Source organism: Lontra canadensis, unplaced genomic scaffold, assembly GCF_010015895.1.
Source record: "Lontra canadensis isolate GAN:19392208 unplaced genomic scaffold, GSC_riverotter_1.0 scaffold20, whole genome shotgun sequence".
Taxonomy (NCBI): Eukaryota; Metazoa; Chordata; class Mammalia; order Carnivora; family Mustelidae; genus Lontra; species Lontra canadensis.
Genome location: NW_022631014.1, coordinates 10,560,849 through 10,586,430, shown reverse-complemented (window position 1 = coordinate 10,586,430; position 25,582 = coordinate 10,560,849). Strand labels below are relative to the sequence as shown.

The 25,582-nt window shown below is 35.6% G+C and overlaps 1 protein-coding gene across 1 annotated transcript in view; it reads right to left on the bottom strand.

Moving 5' to 3' along the window:
* ZCWPW2 (zinc finger CW-type and PWWP domain containing 2) overlaps nt 1–25,217 on the bottom strand; it is a 93,273-nt gene extending 68,056 nt beyond the window's left edge. The window contains exons 1-2 of the mRNA XM_032861012.1: nt 25,078–25,217; nt 12,177–12,530 (exon numbers count right to left, since the gene is read on the bottom strand). Of these exons, the coding sequence (XP_032716903.1) occupies nt 12,177–12,530; nt 25,078–25,121 (398 nt within the window). The 5' untranslated portion in view covers nt 25,122–25,217. The remainder of the gene's footprint in view (nt 1–12,176; nt 12,531–25,077) is intronic.
* Nucleotides 25,218–25,582: the final 365 nt, after the last annotated feature.

The following is a 25,582-nucleotide window of genomic DNA, read 5'->3' as shown; positions in this document are numbered from 1 at the left end:
TTTAAAAGTAGGATAGTCATTTGATAAAAGTCATCAGTTGTACCTTTGTAGATACAGAAAGCTTTGGTAAAGTCACATATTTAAGATAAACATAAAATACAAGGATAAAGAATTATAAGACAAAAGAATGATTTCTAGGATCTGGAAGAGACATTCAGACACTGCTAACAGGAAAGGTTAAGATTCATGGCAAGTTTGAATCAACTCTAAGCAATAAGAATGCGTAGTAACTCAAATGTTAACTCACTGGCAGAGCTTCTGGTGGGGTAGGAGAGAGCTGGCATTTCCTGAGCCAGGGCTGCCCAAAGGGTACTGATAGCGAAGGCTATGATAACATTGGAGATTCTAACTACTGTGGGACAAGCAGAAATAGAGCCCAGCAGTTCTATATTGCCCCTCCCTGGCCCCACCCCCATCTGCTCCATTGGTAGGAGACCAAATTTATAAAAATTTTTAGTATTGGAAGTAAAATTTATCCTTTAATAAAAATAAACCTTTAGGGGTATATCCTTTTGTGCCACAAACCTCTAGAAATTCTATTAGAAATACGTTTTATCTTTTTCTTTGAGAAAAATAAAATACATACACATTAACTAAGTTTTAACTATTTTACCAATCTTTCTGGCCTCTGACCTACTGTTTGGAATCTAAAGCAGGAAAGGAAGGCAATAAATAAAGTCAGGAAGCGGTAACTAAGGGATGCCAAGTTCTACCTCAGTTTGCAGCTCCCTCGTGAAAAAGAGAGAGTAAGGATCAAATCAGGAGATCCAGGCTCTGGCTCTGCCTTCTACCAGACAAGAGGCCTCAAGCAGGTAATGAGGCCTTGCTGTGACTCTGGTTCCTCAATGTGCTATTACAAAGTTCACACAAATATGTGCTTTATACATTTCTGGTTTTTGACAAATTAAAATATTATAAAGTGCCTTCATTATGAACCAAACTGTGCTCCCCCTCATCAAGTTCATATGTTAAAGTCCTTATAACTCCAGTACCCCAGAATGTGACTTTATTTGGAGATAGTGTCTTTTGGAATACCCAACTGAGTTAAAAGGTGAGCCTGAATCCAACATGACTGGTTTCCTTTTAAAAAGAGAAGATTAGGGATTGCACTGAATGTATAGATTGTTCTAGATAGCATAGACATTTTAACAATATTTGTTTTTCCAATCCAAGAGCATGGAATGCTTTTCCATTTCTTTGTATCTTCCTCAATTTCTTTCATGAGTGTTCTATAGTTTTCTGAGCACCCTACCAAAATATCAACTTTTTTTTCACAGAGCTAGAACAAATAATCTAAAATTTGTACGAAACCAAGAAAAAACCCTGAATAACCAAAGGAATGCTGAAAAGAAAGCCAAAGCTGGAGGCATGACAATTCCAGACTTCAAGCTCTATTACAAAGCTATAATCATCAACACAGTATGGCACTGGTACAAAACAGACACACAGGTCAATGGAACAGAATAGAGAACTCAGAAATGGACCCTCAACTCTAAAGTCACCTAATCTTCAACAAAGCAGGAAAGAATATCCAGTGGAAAAAAAGACAGTCTCCTCAACAAATGGTGTTAGGAAAACTGGACAGCTACATGCAGAAGAATTCATCAAAATCCTAGAGGAGAACACAGGCAGCAACCTCTGTGACTTTGGCCATAGCAACTTCTTGCTAGACACATCTCCAGAGGCAAGGGAAACAAAGGCAAAAATGAACTATTGAGACTTCATCAAGATCAAAAGCTTTTGCACAGCAAAGGAAACAGTGGACAAAAGTAAGACAAAGGAAACAGTGGACAAAAGCAAGACAACCAACAGAATGGGAGAAGGTATTCGCAAATGTCTTATCAGATAAAAGGCTAGTATCCAAAATCTACAAAGAACTTATCAAACTCAACACACAAAGAACAAATCATCCAGTCAAGAAATGGGCAGAAGACATGAACAGACATTTCTGCAAAGAAGACATCCAGATGGCCAACAGAAACATGAAAAAGTGCTCAACATCACTCAGCATCAGGGAAATACAAATCAAAACCACAATGAGAAACCACCTCCTACCAGTAAGAATGGCTAAAATTAACAACTCAGGAAACCAAAGATGTTGGCAAAGATGCAGAGAAAGGGGAACCCTCCTATATTGTTGATGGGAATGCAAGCTGGTGTAGCCACTCTGGAAAACAGTATGGAGGTTCCTCAAAAAGTTGAAAAGTAAAGCTACCCTATGATCCAGCAATTGCACTACTGGGTATTTGCCCTAAAGATACAAATGTAGTGATCCAAAGGGGCACCTGTACCACAATGTTTAGAGTGGTAATGTCCACAATAACCAAACCATGGAAAGAGCCCAGATATCCATAAAAAAGAAAAAAAAAGAAAAAAAAAGCAGTATGTATATACAATGGAATGCTACTCAGCCATCAAAAAAAAAAAAAAAAAAAAAAAAAGGGCGCCTGGGTGGCTCAGTGGGTTAAAGCCTCTGCCTTCAGCTCAGGTCATGATACTAGGGTCCTGGGATCGAGCCCTGCATCAGACTCTCTGCTCAGCAGGGAGCCTGCTTCCTCCTCTCAATCTCTCTGCCTGCCTCTCTGCCTACTTGTGATCTCTATCTGTCAAATAAATAAATAAAATCTTTAAAAAGAATGAAATCTTGCCATTTGCAAGAATGTGGATGAAACTAGAAGGTATTATGCTAACCGAAATAATCAGAGACAGACAGTTATCATATGATCTCACTCATAATGTGGAATGTAAGAAATAAAACAGAGGAGCATAGGGGAAGAGAGGCAAAAATAAAACAAGATGAAATCAGAGAGAGAGACAAACCATAAGAGACTCTTTAGGAAACAAACTGAAGGTTGCTGGAGGAGAGGTGGGTGGAGAATGGGCTGACTGGGTGATGGACATTAAGGAAGGCATGTGATGTAATAAACACTGGGTATTATATAATACTGATGAATCACTGGCCTCTACCTCTGAAACCAATAATACATTATATGTTACTTAATTGAATTTAAGTTAAAAAAATAAAAACTCAATAAAAAGAGATTAGGACACAGACATGCATAGAGAGAAGACCATGTGAAGACACAAGGAGAGAGATGCGTCTACAAGCCAAGAAGAAAGCCCAAGAAGAAATCAACCCTGCTGACAATTTAACCCGAGATTTCTAGCCTCAGAATTGTAAGAGATTAAATTTCGCTATTTTTAAGCTCTTCACTCTGTGACACTTTGTTATGGCAGCCCTAGCAAACTAATCAGATACAGGTATGCAATTATATATAGGTAAGATAATTGGTATAATTGAGAGGTAATTATTTTTTGCCTCATTTAATTATTTAGAAACTAGATAAATTAGATATTTAGATAATTTTAAAACCTAAAGGAAGCATACAGATCATGCTATAAAGAATATGAAATCACAAAAATGCAAAATCCATAAATTACTTGGGTTTGAGGACTATAGATGGTTGATCTTCTAATAAATTATCAATTGATATGAAAGTTACAAAGTTATAAATATAGAAATTTATCTACCATACCATTGTAAAAAAGTTTTTATAGATCATAAATAACACAATCTAAACTAACAAAAATATTTCATGATTAGTATTATTAATGAAAAAGTTTGATTCCAGGAAATTAACAAATCCCAAGTATAGTTGCCAGGAGGGAGTGAGTTGGGTGCACCAGTCACCAGGGAAGGTGGAGTGTGAGAATGGAGCAGATGTCTAGCTGTTCCCTGGATGCTGAACAGAGTTCTTTGGCTCTTGGACCTCTCTGAGTTAGGGAAAGGGAAGGTAGAAGGTCTGCCTGGCATCCCTAGATCATGGAAGAGGAAGGGCTAGAAGATTACAAATTGAGTCAGACTATGTGGAACCCAAAGCCACCTAATATTTTGGAAAATTGATAATGGAAAGTCAAGTAGAGGTTCAGGACCTAAATGAAGATCACTATCTAGATCTAGTTATCAGGCTCACATCACAGTATCATTGTTATTTGGCAACCCTTATTGGGCTTAAAAGTGCTTAAGAGAAGCTTCAACTAGAGTTTATCTTTTAAACCTACATTGGAAATCTACATTTCTGAAGGAACTCGCTCAAAAGAAGACTTCAATAAGCAAACAAATGACTAAAAATGAATGATAGCTGTATTGGAGACTCCTAACTTATTAGAAATCAAGGAACAGTGGGTCCAAAAAACCAAAAAACCCTCAAAACAAAAAAAGAAACAGTGGGTCCTCCAATGGATTAGTAACTCTTTGAAAAGAAACCAAACTGTAATTGTTATATTTGTTGACCACTCTTCTTAAAATGCAAGGGGCTCATGTTTAACACTAGGTTATTTGCACCTCACCAAAATTTTAATATAAAATTATAAGTAGATATAAGTACACCAATTTCATTCAGTATAAAACAATCACAGGATTTCTAACACTTGAGAAGTGAAAGAAAAATATCTTGCCATTATTATGTTTGAGATTTTCTGACACAGATTCTGAGAAAATTTCTTTTACATAAAGCCTACTGGCCCCTAGAGTATTCCATTTAAATTATTACTCTATAAAATAAAATAAAAATTAAAAAAATAAAAGTAAAACTAGAAATGACTCCTAAAAACAATTACATGCCAACAAAAGAAAAAAGCTTCTGTTCATTATTTAAAACATGTCATATTAGACAAAATATTGCATGCTGATTTACAGATGAATTATGAAAAGTGTTGTCAAATGTCCTCATAATTGGGGCACATTAGTATTTCTTCCGGCAGTGTAAAGGAATTGTCTGACTCCTAGTCTGTGTGTTTCAGCTAAAACAGAATGTACCAAACTGCAGGAGAAGCTGAGAGGCAACAGATGCAGAAAACATGATACTTCTCTCCACATGCTTTATCCATCATTTTCTCTAACTCAGTATAACTAAAGAAAGCTGATGTCCATTTTTTGCTTTCATTCTGAATTCTGAGTTCCAAAACTGTCAATGATGATAGTGCACTGTGTACTTCTACTTCCTGATTTTTCATGTTAATATTGATGAAAAACTCTGAAGCGTTGTCTTGTGGTCTTAAAGATGGAGAGGGAGAGTAAGAATAGGCAACCCAATGGGAAGGTATTAGAATTACGCTGAGTGAAATAAGTCAAGCAGAGAGAGTCAATTATCATATGGTTTCACTTATTTGTGGAGCATAACAAATAGCATGGAGGACATGGGGAGTTAGGAGAAGGGAGTTGGGGGAAATTGGAAAGGGAGGTGAACAATGAGAGACTATGGACTCTAAAAAACAATCTGAAGGGTTTGAAGAGGTGGGGGGGGTGGGAGGTTGGGGGAACCAGGTGGTGGGTAGTAGAGAGGGCACGGATTGCATGGAGCACTGGGTGTGGTACAAAAACAATGAATACTGTTATGCTGAAAATAAATTTAAAAAATGATTAAAAAAAAAAGACCCCTCCAAAAAAAAAAAAAAAAGAATTACAAGGAAAGTTGTGTGATTGATTTTAGAACCTGTGGGTGATGGGGGGTAAAATGTACATATACAACATGGACAAATAGATACCAAGTGCTGGAATCCACTTGGAAGAAAAGGAAAATTTGGGCACAACATGTAGCTTCGAGAGGAGTGCAAATATATCATGAAGAAACTGGTGTCATACACATTTCTCATCCAGTGGAAATGATCTTTAATAAGATAGATATTGCCCTCAGCAGAAGCTGAAGCGTAAGCACGATTTCAGTTGCCTTGTTTTTATACTCAATGAGAAATACGTGACTGTTATTTTCAAACTATGGTTTGGATGTTTAAAAGGAGAGATAGTTTTACTTGGGCCTCACTCTTTTGTGTGTGTGTTTTTTTTTAAAGATTTTATTGACTTATTTGACAGAGAGAGACACAGCAAGAGAAGGAACGCAAATAGAGGGAGTGGGAGAGGGAGAGCGAGAAGCAGGCTTCCTGCTGAGCAGGGAGCCTGATGCGGGGTTTGATCCCAGGCCCTAGGATCATGACTGAGCTGAAGGCAGATGCTTAACAACTGAGCCACCCAGGAGCCCCCTGGGCCTCACTCTTAATCTGTGGGAAACAAAATGGATGAGTTGGAATCATCACTAACCGAATGTTGTATTTGCCACAAAATCTCTCAGCTGTACCTAACTACAGGGGGATGATAGGAAGAGCAAATTCCCCATCCTCTCCCCACATTATAAGTATATTAGTCCTTAGACAAAAGAATGCAAATAAGAAGTAGTCAAATAATATTTTATAAGACTGAAAGGATCTACAGAAATCTCAATTTATAAATTTCAATACTATATCTAAAATGTATTGCTGCATTGGCTTGTTAATTTAAAGGCATAACTTACCACTAAATTGTTTGTACTATAGTACATTAGAATGCAAATATATTTTCTATAAATTAACTTTCATATTTACCAAAAAGCTTTGTGAAATCTGTAAATATGCCCAAGGTAGGTACTTTCAATAGAAGCCTATTTTCTGCTTGACAATGTGTCTGCCCCTACTAGGGGAGATATGTACCATTATTTTTTACTTTTAACTTCTATGCTCTTTCCAGCTGAATACAATGATATCTGATTTTTTTTTTTTAAACGAAGGCTGCTTAATATTTTGAGGATAGTTTTTCTCCTCCTAGTACATACAGGTATCCCCACCACCAGCACAACAGACATAGCATAATCCAAAGACAAGAGGCTGCATATGTACTTTTTAAGTATGTAAGTGTGTGTTATCTCACAATGTGGAGGTAAATGTAACTGTTGTAATTTGATTTTCCACGGATCTTGCCCAGAGATAAAGTGCTTTTTCTTGACAATTCTTTATTTTTATTATATAAAGATTAAATATGCATTTCCAGATTTTGTATCAGTCTCTCTTTGCCTTTTTTAAGCTTTATTAGAGAAGGTCAACTGCTCTGGGAAAGAGTAACTCTGGGAAGTTGTTAAGATTGTTTCTGAGCCTTCAAAGTTGGGTGTAAGGCCATGGGCTAATGAGAACTGACCCAGATAATGCTACCTGCTAAGTGTCTCTACAGCCAGCTAGCTGGTCTTTCCACTTGAAATTTCAACATCTTTAATATTGCTTAATTAAGAGCTGATGTTTGACTATGTTTAGTAGGTTAATTCTAGTTTTATATTCCGCTATTGCAATTTATCCTGTTATTAGCTTTCTATGTATCTGTAGCACTGAATAAGAAATATAACTAGATTTTTTTATATTTTAAGGCTATATTTTAAGCCTGTGCTCAACTATACTTAGTTCACAAAGAAGAATACATATTACTACTTAGCCAAATGCATTCTATTCTTTCCAAATAGAAAGAAGTAGATACAGCTGCATTTTGCAGGTATTTTGATGGTTCTAATCATAGATTAGAGATAATTTAAGGCCTGGAGTAAAACATGTTTCATTTGTATTTCAAGTCCTAATCCTCAGTTATAAGCACAAAACTGCAAAAGAAATTCCTAATCAGATTTCTAACAATATTTCAGATATAGTGACAAGAAACAAATACATTTCTTGAATTAGTTATTGAACCTTCAGAATTTCCAATAGAAAATACAAACTCTCTGCTTTCAAAAATATTAATTTTAGATTTGAAAAATGATATGGGACTACAAACACCTTCATAAGTAACCTCATAAGATAAGCATTCATATTCATGTCTTTTAAGATATTTGTTTTTACATAGCTATCTAGTTTCTCTTTGTGCCCATCCCAATTATTTTACAAAAGAAAATAATATTTTTAATATTTAAATAAATAATACATATATAACATTTCACAGTTGATCTCTAGAAAAGTCCTCAGTAGCAAAAGGTATGTATCTCAAGAGAGACTTCCACATTTGCAAAGGTATTAAATGTGTTAGTTCGCTAAGGCTGCCACAGAAAAATACCACAAAGTGAGTGGCTTAAACAACAGAAATTTATTTTCTTGTAGTTTTGGAGGCTTTGAGTCTAAGATCAATAGGTCAGCAGGGATGGTTTCCCTTGAAGCCTCTCTTTGGCTTCCTTCTTGCTATGTCTTCAAATAATTTTTCCTCTGTACATGTGAATCCCTGATGCCTCTTTGTGGGTCGAAATTTCCTCTTCTTATAAGAATGCCAGTCAGATTGGTGTAGGGCCCACCCTAATGGCCTATTTTTACTTAATCACCTCTTTCAAGGCCCTGATTCCACATATAGTCATTTCTGATGTTTCAACTTTTAAGTATGACTTTTGGGGAACACAATTCAGCCCACAATAGTAAGTGACAGAACAAGAACACAAATGTAGATTTGATTTGAAGGTCTCTTGTCTGTATGTGTGTGCGTGCCTATGTGTGTATATGTGAGTGTGTGTGCGGTATGTTAAAGAAAGTCCATCACAGTCTCTCTATGACAGCAAACATTTTATATTCTTCATGGAGAACAGCTGACTGTGAATGGAAATGAGGTAATATGAGCCAGAGTATCTCAGCTTTGAAAATGTTAAGTAGGAGAATGTAATGCAAAATAGCAAGGGATTCTGGGAAGATAGTAACAATGGTGTTACGGTTTTAGAATCTCCTGAAATTTTAAGTACAGGTAGAACAACTATAACAGCACAGTCAAAACCTGACACACAACATCTATAACAAAAGTAAATGATAAACTATCCACAGAAACTACCAAAATTGGAGCAGGCAGGTACAAACTACCACCAGTTCCAAGACCCACATATCACTAGCATCTGTATGAGGGAAAGCAGGGTGGGAGGGAAAAGGCAATGGGTTTGTGAAATAAGAACCTCAAAACCACAAGGAGTACTTATTGAAAAGTGCAGCAGGTCAACATGAGCACAGCAGCCAAAATTGTGAGGAGGATCACAACAAAACCCGGAGTTATTGGAGCGCTCTGGACTCTGCAAACACTTAATACTTACACTGACAAGAGCTTGCACTGATGAGAAACTGCTGGGAGTATAAACCAAATTGAAGAAGAAAGGATCAATATGAATAAAGAAAAGTGAGGGCACAAATAAAAGTGGGGATACACGCCAAAAGCACCATCCATGAGAAAAAGTTGGATTTCATTAAAATTAAGAATGTCTGCTGTGTAAAATATACTAGTAAGAGAATGAGAACATAAGTCACAGACTGGGAGAAAATATTTGCAACACAGATATCTGATAAATGACTGGTATCCAAAATATTCAAAGTTCTCTTAAGCTCTCTAAGAAAATGAACCACTCAAAACCACTTTTAATCCTAAAAGATAGGCAAAAAGATCTGAGTAGACATATGGCAAAGAAGATACACATATGGCAAATAAGAATATTAAAAGATGTTCCACATCATACGTCATCTGGGAAATGCAAATTAAAACAACCATGTATGTTCATGAAAATACACAGAGGAAATACTAAGTGAAAGAAGCCAATCTGAAAAGTTTACATATTGTGATTACAACACAGCATTCTGGAAAAGGCAAAACTATGGACATCTAAAGATCCCCAGTTGCCAGGGGGTGGTGGGAGGAATGAATAGGTGAAGCAGAGGAGATTTTTAGGCCAGTGAAACTATTCTGTATGATAGACATTATAATGGTGAATACATGTTATTATACATTTGTCAAAAACCTATTGAATGTACAGCACAAAGAGTGAATCCTAATGATTCACTATGGATTTTGGTCGAAAATGATGGGTAAATGCCAGTTCAGAGATTGTAACAAATGTGCCAAACTGATTTGGAATGTTGATGGTATATGAGTTTGTATGGGGCAGGGGGGGAATGTGGAAACCCTGCACTTTTCCATTCAGTTTTGCTGCAAACTTAAAACTGCTCTAGAAAATAAGGTTTGTTAAAATATGAAAATAATTTAATTTTAAAATTTAAAAAATAAAATTAGGGAAGAAAAAACTAGGAAATCTCAGACACCAAGTTCATATTTTTGATGCTCTGAGAAAATAAGAGAATAAAGGGCCCTGGGCACATGATTTAGACAAAAAAACTAAAGCAAATCTATTCTGCAGATTCCATTTCTGGACAAGTTGAGGTAGACTCAATTCTCTATATTCTTCCCACTAAGTACACCAAAAATTCCTAAGTATTATACATTAAATAAACATAAGAAGATTCTAAAGGATGAAGAAAAGAAAAACCAGAGAAGGGCCTGAGGACCTGAAGAGTGACATGGCAGGGAGTTCCCTGAGTTTATGTTTGCCTCCTATATCCTAGACTGGGTGCTAAAGAAGTCAGCAACCCAGAGATACCAATGGGTGCAAAGGAACAAAAGTCCATATGAAGCCTGGTCTTTTTAGTCAAAGGACCAGGATAGGGGCAACCTAGCAAGACAGAAAACTTTAAAGCAATAGCTACTTTTTCCCAGCCAAATACCCTGGAAATTTCTACAGATCCCCATCTCCATCCTTAACAAAGGGCAAGTGTTGAGCCTGGACTTCAACGCACTCAGCAGTAATAAAGCTCCCACTGTGTCCCCACTCAGATGGTGGTGGAAGAGGACTACTGGGAAGCTGGAATTTTTATCACCTTCCAGAATTAACATGGTTCTCCCCGCCATGGTATTAGTGGAGGTGAGAATAAGGTTCCCCTACCTTTCCCAACCAAGTTGGTGAGTGAGAAGCCTTAACTCTAATCCCTTCCCAGCAGTAATTAGGCATCCCACCCTTTCCAGAGAGTAAGTGGAGGCTGACTAGAAAACCTAGACTTCCACTCCCAACCTGGCAGTAACAAAGAGGTTCCCTCATATCTCTCCAGTGCAGTAGTAGGGGCAGCCTGCTAAAAAGATTTAAATAAGATACAAAATGAAAAAAAAAAAAAGGAAAATATAACAAATAAATAGAAGGTATTTAGAGAGAACCAAATGGAAATGTTACACCTGAAAATACAAGAACTAAAACAAGAAGCTCAATGGATATTTACTACAGCAGAATGAATATGCAAGAGGCAAGAAATGATCCAATCTGAACAACATAGAGAAAACAGACTGAAAAAAACCTCTTCTTAAGGAACAGAATTCATTTCATATAAAAGTACAAAAGAGACTCAGCGGGTGTCCTCCAAAGCAGCTTCTACCTCCTCCAAAGCAGCTTCTACTCTGCAAGCAACCCCCACAGGGACTGGTGCCACTCCAAAATGACTTCTTCCTTGGGAGAGGGGAAGATAACCACACATACTAGTTGCACCCATAGTCCCAGGAGCCAAAATTTACAGCTGGCTGCACAGAGAAAATGTCCTGTTGATCAGTCCAACTACAGCCTCCCCGGGGCAGACTGGGGACAGACATCTGGTCTGATTGCTGTTGCCACCCAACCAGAAGCCCATGGCAGCTCCAGACTGACCCCTCAATGGCACAAGGATAAAACTCTGCTGCCCAGGTACCCACAACAAGCAAAGTGGGCCATTGCAGCTAACTGGACTAAAGGCAAACACAGCTCAGCCATAATAGTAGGGTGCAAGCAACGCATACAGGACACACCCCTGGATCTGAGAAAGAGGGAGCACTGCACTATGTGCCACCACAGGACCTCTTTTTCATAAGGCCACGACTTTCAAGATCAGGAGACATAGCTGACTTTTCTAATACACAGAAACAAAGAGAGTTAGACAAAATGAAGAGGAAGAGGAATATGTCACAAAGAACAAAACCACAGCAAAACAGCTAAATGAAACAGAGATAAGTAATAGGCATGATAAAGAATTCAAAGTAATGGTCATAAATATAATCTTTGGGCAATAGATTTAAATTAGAGCTCAGTAACAATAAGATATTTAGAAGTCCCCAAATATCAGGTAAAAATATACTTCTAACAGATCATCTGGAAAGAAGACATCACACAGATAATTAGTAAATGCTTGAAACTGAGTGGTAGTAAAACACAATATACCAAAATTTGTAGGATATAGCTAATGTTGTCTTTAAAGAGAAATTTTTAGCTGTAATTTCCTATATCAAGAGGAAAAAAGATCTAAATCAGTTACTTAAAGTTTCCAACCCAAGAAACTAGAAAAAAAAAAAAAAGAATTAGACCCCCAAATGTCAGGGAAATAATAATGAGACCAGGAAACAATAAATAAGAAATTAGACAAACAGTAGAAAAAAAGTTGATTCTTTGAAAAGTTTTAAAAATTCATCAACTTAGCAAGACCATAACTTAAAATAGTTTATTCTGAAATAACAACAACTTTACCTTGGCCAATTCTGTAATTTTACCAAAACCAGGCTTCCAAAAGGGAGCTGTGAATAGACAATCTTAAATCCACTTTCATGAAGCTGAGACTCTTCAGGGAAGTCTTCTTCAGAAACAGAGCAGTTATTGTATCTTGAATCAGCGTTCATGAAGCAGTACCATGGTTTATTGTGGTCAACTCTGTCTGCATCCTCACTTGACAACAATCTCCATTTCAAACAGCTTTCACTCTCACACTGAACCCATACTTTGTTTACATACATACTGTTTTCTGCTGAGGGATCCATTGCAGTGTTATAATATTCCACTATTATCTTACTATCCAATTTTTCTTTTTCCATAAATGCATTTAATCTGGAAAACAAGAAGAAAAGAATAAAGATTCAAGGATATAAGGAAAGTTCAAGACAAAATCAGAGAAAGAGCTCTTTGATACCTTCTTTGCCCATATCTTCTCTCTCCCATAAAGACTATATATTTTGAACAATTTGTTCCCACCTACCCAGAAACAAAGGAACAAAATAGAAGTATCACTCTAGGCAATGCTCCAAAATTAAAAATAAATTTTTAATAACAAAAATAAAAATAAGTATGACCATTTTTACAGAGAAAACTGAAGCTAAGAAAAGTAATTTGTTTGAGGTCTCAGAGCTAGTATATGGTAGAGTCATATTTAAATGCAGTAGTTTAGTTCCAAACTCTATGATCTTATCCTCTAAGCTTTACTGTCATATATATACATATATATAATCATAAATGACATTTACTGTCATATATAGATGACATATATATGATGTATTATGATATGTACACATATGATGTATATTTATGTATATGATATGTACATATATATATATGAAATGACTTGATGACCCCTTTCTTTTTCTAATTGAGGAAAATCAAATGTAACAAATATTCACCATATGAACATTTGAAATCTACTTTTAAAAGAGAATCTTTTGGGCGCCTGGGTGGCTCAGTGGTTTAAAGCCTCTGCTTTCGGCTCAGGTCATGATCCCAGCCAGGGTCCTGAGATTGAGCCCCGCTTCGGGCTCTCTGCTCAGCAGGGAGCCTGCTTCCTCCTCTCTCTATGCCTGCTTCTCTGCCTACTTGTGATCTCTGTCTGTCAAATAAATAAAATCTTTAAAAAAAAATAATAAAAACTCATCTTTTGCTTATATAATATTGCTTTTTATCCATTAATTCAAGCAGTTTGAAAAAAGCATTTCTCAGAATTTATTATGAAAATTGTAAACATATAAAATATTAGAATTGTATGATTAAGCTCCCAACTTCTAGCTTCAATAATAACTGTGTGTATACTAAAAAATAATAAAACCAAAATAAAGTAAAATTAACAATTTATTTTGCAATAGAAACCTATTTTAAAGAATGACTTCAATATACCACATTCACAAGTTAGCAAAACAATACTATCCAAGTGTAAGCACCATTTAAAGAAGCTTCAATTCATGAGTTAATCATATATTTAGAAACTCATTCATCAAATTCCAGGGTCACCACAAATTGCTTTAGAAATTTGTCAATTTATGCCAATAGCCATAGCTCACAATTTTTTACCTGTTAATACTACTCATATGAATGTATCCACAGAAAATGAACTTCAAAGAAACTATCCTACATACACAAAGACCCAACAATATTCACTGAGACACTATCATATCAAAAGAGTGGACAAATCTAAAAACACAAAGAACTGAATCTACTAAAAGAGAAATAAAATTTTGCTAATAATATTCATGCAAAATTTCTGGTTAATTATATAACTGGTGAGGAAATTTATGAGAAGCAAGACTGCAATTTAGATTGCATTTGAAATGACTAGTCCTTTCCTCAATTCTCTGGGCCACTGGACAGTAGCACAAGTTGTTGAGTTTGGATACTGGAGCCAAATTATTTGTGAACTCCTGGCTTTACTGTTCACCAGTTGTCCTTGGGCAAGACATTATTTTGCATTTCACTTCACCTTAGGTATAAGTGTGTGTGTGTGTGTGTGTGTGTGTGTAGCAGTTTTGTTTATTTTCAATCCTTGTGCCATCTTTTATTTTACTGCCTAAGAGAGGGATAATATTGAATAGAAGCCAATGATAGGCTTTTTCTAATTTCAAAGAGAATGATTCTACTATTGGACTATAAAGCCAAATATGTCTATTTTGATAGAGACCATTAAAAAGTTGCCAGAAAATTTTTCCCATCAATTACCAGTTTACTTTGAGGATTTTTTGTTAATCATGAACCACTGTTGAATTTTATCTACTGCTTTTCTGTATGTGTTGAGGTAAACATAAAGATTGTCTAAGTGTATTAATTGGGTACATTATAACAATGAATATATTAATGATAAATCATACTTACATTCTAGGTAAACCCCAAATGATTAAGTGTTATGAGAAATTTTAAACATATATTGCTGTATTTAGCTTATTAATAGTTATTTAAGATTACATATATATTTATTTATAGATAAGATTGGTCTAATAATTTCAATTCTCTTCTTTTTTTTGCCTTTGTCTGGTTTTGATATCAAGATTAAAATAGCCTCATAAAATGAGGAACAGAGTGTCTCCTTTTTTTTGAAAGTTCACCTAAGGGGGGGAATTCCCAATTCTGTCTTATGTTTAAGAATACTATTGTATCTACTATGTTTTTTATTACATTTCTCTCCTTCACTCTGAAATTTATTTATATCTTCTTTTTCTTCATTTATCTTGTCAGTACTTTTTAAACACAAACAGAATTTGAGTCTTCCCATTTATTTTTTAGAATTCTATTTAATCAATAGCTGCACTTTATTCTTTCCTTCCTCTTCTCTCTTAGGCATTCTCTATTGATCTTATCTTTCTTGTCTTGAGTTTGTGCTTGGTTAATTTATTTTCAGTCTTTTTAAAATTAATTTTAGGGGCACCTGGGTGGCTCAGTGGGTTAAAGCCTCTGCCTTCAGCTCAGGTCATGATCCCAGGCTTGGGATCTAGCCCTGCATCAGGCTCTCCACTCAGCGGGGAGCCTGCTTCCTCCTCTCTCTCTGCCTGCCTCTCTGCCTACTTGTGATCTCTGTCTGTCAAATAAATAAATAAATCTTTAAAAAAATTAATTTTATTGTGGTAAAAACACTTAACATAAGGTCTATCCTCATAACAAATTTTCAAGTGTATAATACAATATTGTTGACCATAGGTACAATATTGTAAAGCAGATCTGTATAACTTATTCATCTTGCTTAATTAGAACTTCATGCCTGCTGATTCATAACTTCCCATCTCCCCTTGAGTCCCACTCACCAATTCTAGGAATTTGAATATTTTAGATACCATATATAAATAGATTCATCCAGTATTTTTCTTTCTGTAACTGGCTCATTTTACTTAGCATAATGGCCCCAACTTGATCCATATCCAATATTTTGCAGACCTTGGAAGGCTCAGTAATATTCCCTTATAGGCTTTCTTCAACCATCCATCAACAGAAACTTATGTTGTTTCCATATCTTGGTTATTGTGAATAGTGCTGTTATGAACATGGGAGGGCTAATTTGTCTTTGCGATCCTGACTTCAGTTCTCTTGGACCTTTACCCAGAAGTGAGATTGCTGGATCCTGTGGTAGTTCTATTTTTTACTTTTTGAGGAATCCCCCATACTGTTTTCCATAGCAGCTGTATCATTTTGCATTCCTACCAGCTGTGTACAAGATTCCAAATTTTCCATATCCCTGCCAACATTTCTTATCCTTTTTTTGATAATAGTCATCTTAAACAGGTTTGAGGTGATATGTAATTATGGTTTTTATTTGCATTTCTGTGATGATTATTGATGTTGAGGAGATTTTCATATATCTGATGGCCGTATTTATGTCTTCTTTGGAAAAATGTCTACTCAGGCCCTTTGCTTAAAACCTGATTATTACTATTATTTCTATTAGTTGTAAGATTTCTTTTCATATCCTGGCTTTAACTCCTTATAGAGTATATATTTTGCAAATGCTTCATCCCATTCTATAAGTTGCGTTTTAAATTTGTTGATGGTTTCCTTTGTTGTGCAGAAACATTTTAGTTTTATATAATGTTACCTATTTGGTTTTGGTGTCAGATCCAAAAAAATCACTGACAAGACTAATCTCAATGATCTTTTCCTCTGTGTTTTCTTTAAGAGTTTTACATTTTCAGGTCCTTAATTTGAATCTTTCGTCCTTTTGAATTGATTTTTATGTATGGTATGAGATAAGGATCCAGAGTTATTCTTTTGCATATGACAGTCCAATTTTCTAATACTATTTATTGAAGATGCTATCTTTTTCCTATTGTGTATTATTGGTGACTTTGTAAAAAATTAGTTGACCGTATATATGTGGGTTTATTTCTGGGTTCTTTATTCTCTTCCATTGATTTGTGTGTTTTTATGCCAATATCATACTATTTTGATTACTATAGATTTGAAATATAGTTTGAAATGAGGAGGTAAAATGCCTGCAACTTTGCACTTCTTGCTCAAAATTGCTTTAGCGATTTGGGGTCTTTTATGATTCCATATGAATTTTATGCCTACTTTTTTCTATTCTGTAAAAAATGCCATTTGAATTTTGATAAAGATGGAATTGAATGTGTGGATCACTTTGTGTACTAGGGATATTTTAAGACTATTAATTCTTTCAATCCATGAACATGAGATATCTTGCCATTTATCTATGTCTTTTTCAGTTTCTTCAGAAATGTTTTGTAATTTCCATTGTACAGATCTTTTACCTCTTTTATTTATTCTTACACATTTTATTCCTTTTGATGTAATTAGAAATGGGATTGTTAATTTCTTTTTCAGATAGTTTGTTGTTAGTGCATAAAAATGCAATCAGATTTTGATTTTGTAGCCTGCAACTTTACTAAGTTCATTGGAGTTTTTAGGATTTTCTATTAAGATAATATGTTCTGCAAACAAAGACAATTTTACTTTTTCCTTTCTGATACAGATGCCTTTTATTTCTTTTTCTTGACTAATTGCGCTGGCTAGGGTTCCCAGCACTAAATTGAATAGAAGTGATGAGAGTGGACACCTTTGTCTTGTCCCTGATCATAGTATGTTAGTTGTAAACTTGTTATATAAGACCTTTTATTTTTTTGAGATACATTCTTTCTATACCTCATTTATTGAGAGTTATATCAAAGATTGTCAAATTTTGTAAAATGCTTCCTCTGCATCGACTGAGATGATAATGTGATTATTTTCTCATTATGGCATGTTTACTGATTTGAATATGTTGAACTACCTATGGATAAATCTAATTTGATCATGGTATATAATCCTCTTAATATACTGTTCAATACTGTTTAGTATTATTTTGTTGAGAACTTTTGAAAATATGTTCAGCAGGGATACTGGCCTGTAATTTTTTCTTTTTCTTTTTTTGAAGAGATTTTATTTATTAATCTGATTCAGAGAGGAGAGCAAGAGCAAAAGCTGGGGGAGCGACAGGCAGAGGGAAAGGGAGGGAGAGGGAGAAGGAGAAGCAGACATCCTGCTGAGCAGGGAGCCCAATGTGAGACTCGATTCCAGGACTTTGGATCATGACCTGAGCTGAAGGGAGATGCTTAACCAACTGAGCCACCCAGATGCCCTATAATTTTCTTTTCTTATAATGTCCTTACCAGGCTTTGGTATCAGGGTAACGCTGCCCTTGTAAAATGAGTCTGGAAGTGTTCCTTACTCTTCACTTGTTTTGGAAGCGTTTAAGGATTGCCACTAATTCTTTAAATGTTTGGAAGAATTCACCAGTGAAGCCATCTGTAATTAGTCTTTTGTTTGTTGAAAGATTTTTGAATACTGACTCAATTGCCTTGCATGTTATTGGTCTGTTCAAATATTCTATTTTTTCCGTAATTTGTTCTTTGTAGATTGTGTCTTTCTAGGAATTTATCTATTCTAAGGTGTCTGATTTGTTGACATATAATTGTCCATATAGTCTCTCATGGTCATTTGTATTTTTTTGGCATTATTTGTAACATCTCTTTCATTTCTAATTTTGAGTTTTCTCTCTTTTTCTCTGTTAAGCTAGCTAAAATTTTGGCAACTTTATCTTTTAAAAAACCAACTTGTATTTTAATTGATCTTTTCTATTATCTCTCTAGTCTCTATTCATTTATTTCTGCTCTGATCTTTGTTATTTCCTCCTTCTACTAATTCAGGTTTAGTTGTTCTTCCTTTCCTAGTTCCATGTGGTGTAAAGCTAGGTTGTTTGAGATCTTTGTTTTTTTGATGTAGACATTTATCACTATAAACTTCCCTCTTAGAGTTGCTTTTATTGCATCCCATAATTTTAGTGTGTTGATTTGTCTCAGATACTTTTATATTTCTTCTTTAAAGTCTTCTTTGACATTTAGAAGGATATCGTTTACTCTCCACACATTTATGAATTTTCCAGTCTTTCTTGTTACTGATTTCTAGTTTCATGTAATTGTGATCAGCAAAGATGCCTGATGTGATTTTAATCTTTTCATATCTGTTAAGACTTGTTTTGTGGCCTAATATATTATTTATCCTAGAGAGCATTCTATGTGTATTCTGCCACTGTTGGAATGTTCTGCATATATGTTAGATATTTTTGGTCTGAAGTGTAGTTTAAGTCTAGTGTTTCCCTGATATTCTGTCTGGATGATCTATCTACTGTTCAAAGTGGGATACTGAAGTTCCCTATTATTATTTTACTATTATTTATCTCTTCCTTCTGATTTGCTAATGTTTGCTCTATATATTTAGATGCTCCAATATTGGGTGCATAATTTTTTTTTTTTTTTTGAGAGAGAGAGCATGTGTGTTGGGGGAAGGGGGTAGAGGTGAGAAGTACCACAACTCAGAGTGCTTCACAGAGGTGCTCTTAAGCTATATAGTTAGCTTTACCATACTGCAATATATTTGAGTTATAATTAACTAGTTCAACAGGTTTATAGATTATGTTATCTAGATTAAATTATTCCTCAGAAAACTTGTATTTCTACAAGGAAACAGCATATTGAAGAGAACACTAATAATGCAAATAATGTGTAAGAGATAGAAAGGAAAGTGAAAAATGATGGCTATCTATCACTGAACTGCCTAGGATTTTGTCCATCTTGTAACTATTGGTCTGCTATAATGGAGAAAGTACTCAAAGTTTATGGTACCATTTCAATAGAAAGCTTAGGAAAATCCATTATGATAGCCTATTATAAAATGTTAAGGGGATTAAAAGATTACTTTTAAATGGTAGATAAAGTTTTCAGACTTTCTTAGAAAGTTGGGTCTCACAGTGGATAATATTGAGAAGATAAATTAACACTAAGGAAATGTCATTATTACTTAAATGACAGTGATACTCATTTTCAATTGCATCTAACTTAAACCTCTGGTATTTTAGATTTGACACAGTTTATCCATGCTAATAGAATTTATAATACAGATTACAAAAAACTTACTCTTTTCAAACCAAATTCTCATGATCTCTATTACCTCTTCTCCAACACTTTGCTGGTTTTCAGAGTTAGTAGCACGGGGGCACCTGGGTGGCTCAGTGGTTTAAGCCTCTGTCTTCAGCTCAGGTCATGATCTCAGGGTCCTGGGATTGAGTCCTCCATCAGGCTCTCTGCTCCCCAGGAGGCTGCTTCCTCCTCTCTCTCTCTCTGCCCACCTCTCTGCCTACTTGTGATCTCTGTCAAATAAATAAATAAAATCTTTAAAAAAAATTAGTAGCACATATAGAAGATGCAAATGAAGCAGGAAAAGACAATGTGGTCTAGAAACCTCTAGTCTTTTTCTTTTTTCTTTTTTAAAGATTTTATTTATTTATTTGGGAGAGAGGGAATGTGCACACGCACACACACACGCACAAAGTTGCAGGGGAGGGGCAGAGGGGCAGAGGGAGAAGCAGGCTCCCCATTGAGCAAGGCCCGGGGATCATGGTCCCCGGGATCATGACCTGGGTCAGAGATAGATGTTTAACTGACTGACTCACTGAAACACCCCTGGAAACTTCTAGAGTCTTTAAATGGGTCCCCATAAAATTATGCCTAAGTAGTTCACACTATAGATTATAAAGATATTGCTAAATGCAAAGCTATGCAAAGCATTAACACCTGCTTTACATGATTTCTTTTTAATTTTTGATTCCATGACTTAGCTAACATTGAACCATAGAAATCAGAAGAAAATTTTAAAAATAAATTGGAGGAGCACCTAGGTGGCTCAGTCATTAAGCATCTGCCTTTGGCTCAGGTCATGACCCCAGTGTCCTGGGATCGAGTCCTGCATCGGGCTCCCTGCTCTGTGGGAAGCCTGCTTCTCCCTCTCTCACTCCCCCTGCTGTGTTCCCTCTCTCGCTGTGTCTCTCTCTGTCAAATAAATAAATAAAATCTTTAAAAAATAAATAAATAAATTTGAAAACACAAAAACATAGAACAGCCATCCAAAATAATACAGCCTTAAGTTCAGGCTTTATTATTTATTATTTCTTCTTTTTATTATTTATTCTTTCATTCAAGATAACAGTTACGAATGGTCACAGACACTCAATTTTCTGTCCAATAGCTCTACCACTTTTTATTAGACAAATGACTTAACCACTCTAAAATCTTTGGTCCCTTATCTGGGGATGTTAAGAGTACTAACTATTAGCCTATTTTGAGCTCCTGGTACAGTGTATTACATACTTGATAATAAATATTTGTTAAATAAATGATTGACTTTGAACATTAATTCAAACATGTAGTGCATTTCTACTAAATGTCAGGCATGGATATGAAGACTATGAACAAAAGATGAACAAGGAACAATCTCTCCTTTTGAGTTCAGACAGAGAAACAGATAAAATTAAGTTCCATAAAATACTAGACGAATGTAACAAAGGATGATACAGATAGGGGTTAGGTCCCAAAGGCTATAGATGGCCTTGCCCCATGGCTTTGGACAGCCCCTAACCCTATGAATTTGCTTGAAGCAGCCCACACCTAGCTCTTAAAGGTTAAAGTCACAAGCCTGTGGTTCTCCTAGACTGGAATTGCCCACGGGTGGCTCCTAGTCATGAGGGCAGCCTGTCACAGCTCCACTGAGGAGTGCTATAGTGGTAGCTCTTTCTCTGAGGTGACTCTACCTCTGCAGGGATTTTCTGCCTGGGTCACACACCAGGAAATCTAGGTGGAAATAGCCATGATCTCATGGCTTGTGCACTCTGTGTCCTGGCAGAGATCATGCATGAACAGTACCACTTGGATGCAGCAAAATCCGCTGTCTGTACCGTCTGGTGGGGTGACTACTGCAGCCTGTGCCATAAGAACTCACTGGAACCAAATCTGGGGCAATCGAGGAGCTTGACACAAATGCAGGGAGTGAAAGTCCTTGAAGTAAGGCTAAGCAGTAGGTATATGGGCTGTTATAACAAAGGTACCATAGACTAGGTGACTTAGAGATAACAGAAACTTGTTTCTCACAAGCTGAAAAGTCCAAGATCAAGGCTCTGGCAGATTCACTGTCTGATGAAAGCCCTTTCCTTGTTCACAGATGGCTGCTTTTTTGCAGTAAGCTCTCATGGTAGAAGGTGCAAGGCTTCTCTTGGGGTCTTTTTTAGAAGGGCATTAATTACCTTAATGAGCATTTCTATCCCCACAATTTATTTACTTCCCAAAGGCTCCACCTCCCAACACCATCACATTTTGGGGATACACATTCAGTAAATAGCAACAGTCAAGTGTATGCTGGTTTTGGAAATGGAAGGTTCCTAATGATAAGGAAGGGAGGATAGTGGAAGATGAATCTAAGATTTCTGGTTAGGGCAAATGAACAGTGGAGTTAATAATGGAATAGGTTTAATAATCAAATGCACAAATACAAGTTTGAGTTTTGGGGAATAGGAATAATACATTGGTTTTGGTCTTAAGATGCCTATAGATCTACTAGATAGGTAATTTGAAGTATGGGTCTGTTTCTCGCAACAGGAAGTCAGAGTATCAAATACTTGCCAGAAATCCTAGGCATCTACTTATTTTTAAATACCTGACCAAGGTGCCTCCTTAGCGCAGTAGGCAGCGCGTCAGTCTCATAAATGCCTGACCATCTGGCTTTTACCAAATATTTCTTTTAAAGGAGACCAGAGACTTTCTAATCACATAGTTGAAAGGATTTTTCTTTAACTTTGATTTTTCACTAGTTCTTCTTTCTCCTCCTAGTCCCTAAATGTAGGCTTTTCTCAAAGTCTGTCTTTAAACTTCTCCTTCTATTCTCTTCCTTTTGGTGTTTACTCAAATAGCTTTGACACTCTCTCCTATGCAAATAACTGCCAATTCTCCATCTCAAGTCTCACCTTCATACCTATATTCCAACTAATTTTGACACTGTCACCTGGATGCTCCTCAGGCACCCGGAACCTGGGCCAAATTGAGTTTTCGTTTCCTTCAGAAGTCTCTCTTCACCATCACTGCTACTTAGGCTTGAATTTCACCCAGGGCCAACTTTGAAACTGCCTACTTTCTCATCCTCTCTCTTTAAATACTTGTCATTTTGTTATAACTTTAAAATTTTAAAGGGTCTCTGTGTATGATCCCACCCTCTCAATCTTACTGACCTATAAACCCAGCTCAGTTCATTAACTCACTCAGACTCCTCTAAGAAGCCTACGAACCAGGTGGTCTATTTCTCTCTCACCCCACATTTATTCTTTTAACTCACTGATAATAGGTTAATTTTAGAAACTCTTAATAACTGGTCCTCTTGCTAAAACACACACACACACACACACACACACACACACACACACACAGTTTTCCATTGCTAATATAAGGTCTCCACTTTATATCTGAAATCTCCACAGTATAACTTTGTATTGTAGTGGTTAAGAGTATGGGTTTTATTACCTGTCAGACCTGGATTAACATCTAAGAACATCAACTTAATAGTTGTACAACCTTGGAAAATCATTTAATATCTTTTCATTTAAAAAGTGGGAATAATAATACTAGCACCTGCTGCATAGCATGTTCTTAAAGTTGAATAAAATAACGTATGTAGGGTATGTAGCAAGAAGCAGAGCACACTGTAGGTGCTCATTAAATGACTGCTAGCTAGTATTATTTTCTTCTATTACTCTTTCAAACTGCATCAACTTACATTATCAAATAATTATCATTTTCCAAAAAAACCAAATGTGTCTGTCTCTATACCTTTGTTCATGTTATCCTCCTTACTCTAGCTTAAATTTACTTAACCTGTAAATTGCTGACTTTCAAGCTCTACTTCAAATGTTTGGATATCCCCAAACAGCTGCAATTTCTTCCTGCTACATTTTCCTTAACTTCTCATAGTTAGTATTCTGGTTCATATTATAGTGTTAATCCATACTTTCCATCACTAAATTGTGAGCTGAGGGCAGACACATTATTTTTTTATCTCCAGCAGTGAAGGCGTTGATGATGGAAACATTGTTTTCTGATCCACAAATGCCTGAATAATTAAAATACAGATATTTTTCCTATCATTTCTCTAATTTTTCTCAGTGTCATCTATATTGCTGTGGAACATCTAGAACTAGCCAATGGATGGGAAAAAGATTAGTGAGCAATTTTTAATTTGTAACAATACATTAAACATTAAACAAAGTTAAATTAAACTTATTAAAGAGACCACTAAGGTCTGCAGAACCCCACTAAACAGTTCTAAACAACTTTATGCAGTATAATTACTATTATAGGTATTTGTAGCATTAAAGTAAAATTTATAAGCTCAAAAAAAAAAAGAAAATAAGAAAAGTCCATGTGGATTTTACATAAATTCTCCACAGATTTATGTATTCCATGAACATTATTTTAGAATAATGGTAGTAGAGTCTGAAAATTAAGAAATAATATCTACTGTTCTTGAATTGAAGTATTACATAGTTCCATTGTTTAACAGAACAAAGGCCTTTAAGATGGACTATAGCCAATATGAATCCTTGTGAAGCATCCATTTTTATTACAATGTATATGTATTTTGTGACTGATGAAGCCCAGATGGCAAAATTACAACATATCCAAGGAGTTTGGAACAATATGAGAATTTAATGAGACAGTGTGAAAAATACATACAGAATAGGAATGAAGATAAATGACTGCTTATAAAGAAATTGTTTTTATTGTTTGTATGTGAATGAGAAAAATAATGATTGTTCTTCCAAATGAAAAAAGTTGTCATTATTCTTTTGTTTTCCAAAACTGCTGTTATAGGAAGTGTTTCCATTTTTAACCATTTTCTGAGGGCTACCTCAGATAATGCCACTCTTTTGGGTTAAAGAAAAGTAATAGTATCGGTTTCAAGGTCTTTAGACTTCAGGCATTTTTGTATCATAATTTCAATTTTCAGCTTCCAAAGAGAATTTGAAGTAATAATTTTAATGTTATAGATGATAATTTCATAATATTCAAGAGGCAGTAGAAACAGATCAGGATTTGGCATCAAAACTGTAGTTTCTGATCTTGGTTATGCAACTTTGTAACTCTGTAATCTCAAGAGGGGCTCAGTGTTCTTATATGTAATGTGGGAGAATAAGGCCAGATGATTTCTAAAAGTTGTCCTGCGTTAGTGTTTCTGATCTATCCATTCTGACTGTTCTTCCTCAAAAATCTTCTGCTCCCTCTACCGGATTATCAGTTTCTGTGCTTCATTCTTTTTAACCACGTATCAAGAGTCCCAAATTTCATCAGCCACCCTTTCATCACATCTGTGTTATTAAGTCTTATCAGCTCTGAAGACCTGCTCAACCTTACTTGCTTTGGAGGGGCTGGTTTTCACGGTCTATTCTGTCTTCAGTTCATACATAATATCCCTTAACCTGGCAATCCGATTAGACTAAAAGCTACATTTATTGTCAATCATTAACACCCGCACTCTTCATTACCTTTGATTCCCATCAAGGGTCTTCAGTCTGATGCATTGTATCATCTCTCATGAAAGATGCTTTTATCACTATCTTCCAGACAATTAAATGTAGCAGGTATGAATTCCCTTTGGCAAATATTGATCCAGTTTGTCACTGTCTTTCCCACATAACCAGCTTAATAAGCTCTGAAGTCACAAAGTCTAAGAGGAGTCCAGAGCCTACCGATTACTGGTTCTATAACTTTGGGAAAATTAACCTCTCATAATTTTATCTCCAAAATTATTACATCATAGAGAGGTTGTAAAGATAATTTTTTTAAAAAGTTAAGTAAATGTAATAGATAACTGTAATAGATAAAAATGCTTTTGTACAAGGAACAGTCAAGTTTAGAATACTCTGAGAGTTGGAATTTGTTTTTTATTATTTATTCTTAGGAAGATTCCATGAAGAAAAAGAAAAACCAAAATACAGAGGAGAAAGGTGAGATCTATATTAAATGACAACAACAACAACAAAGAAATAG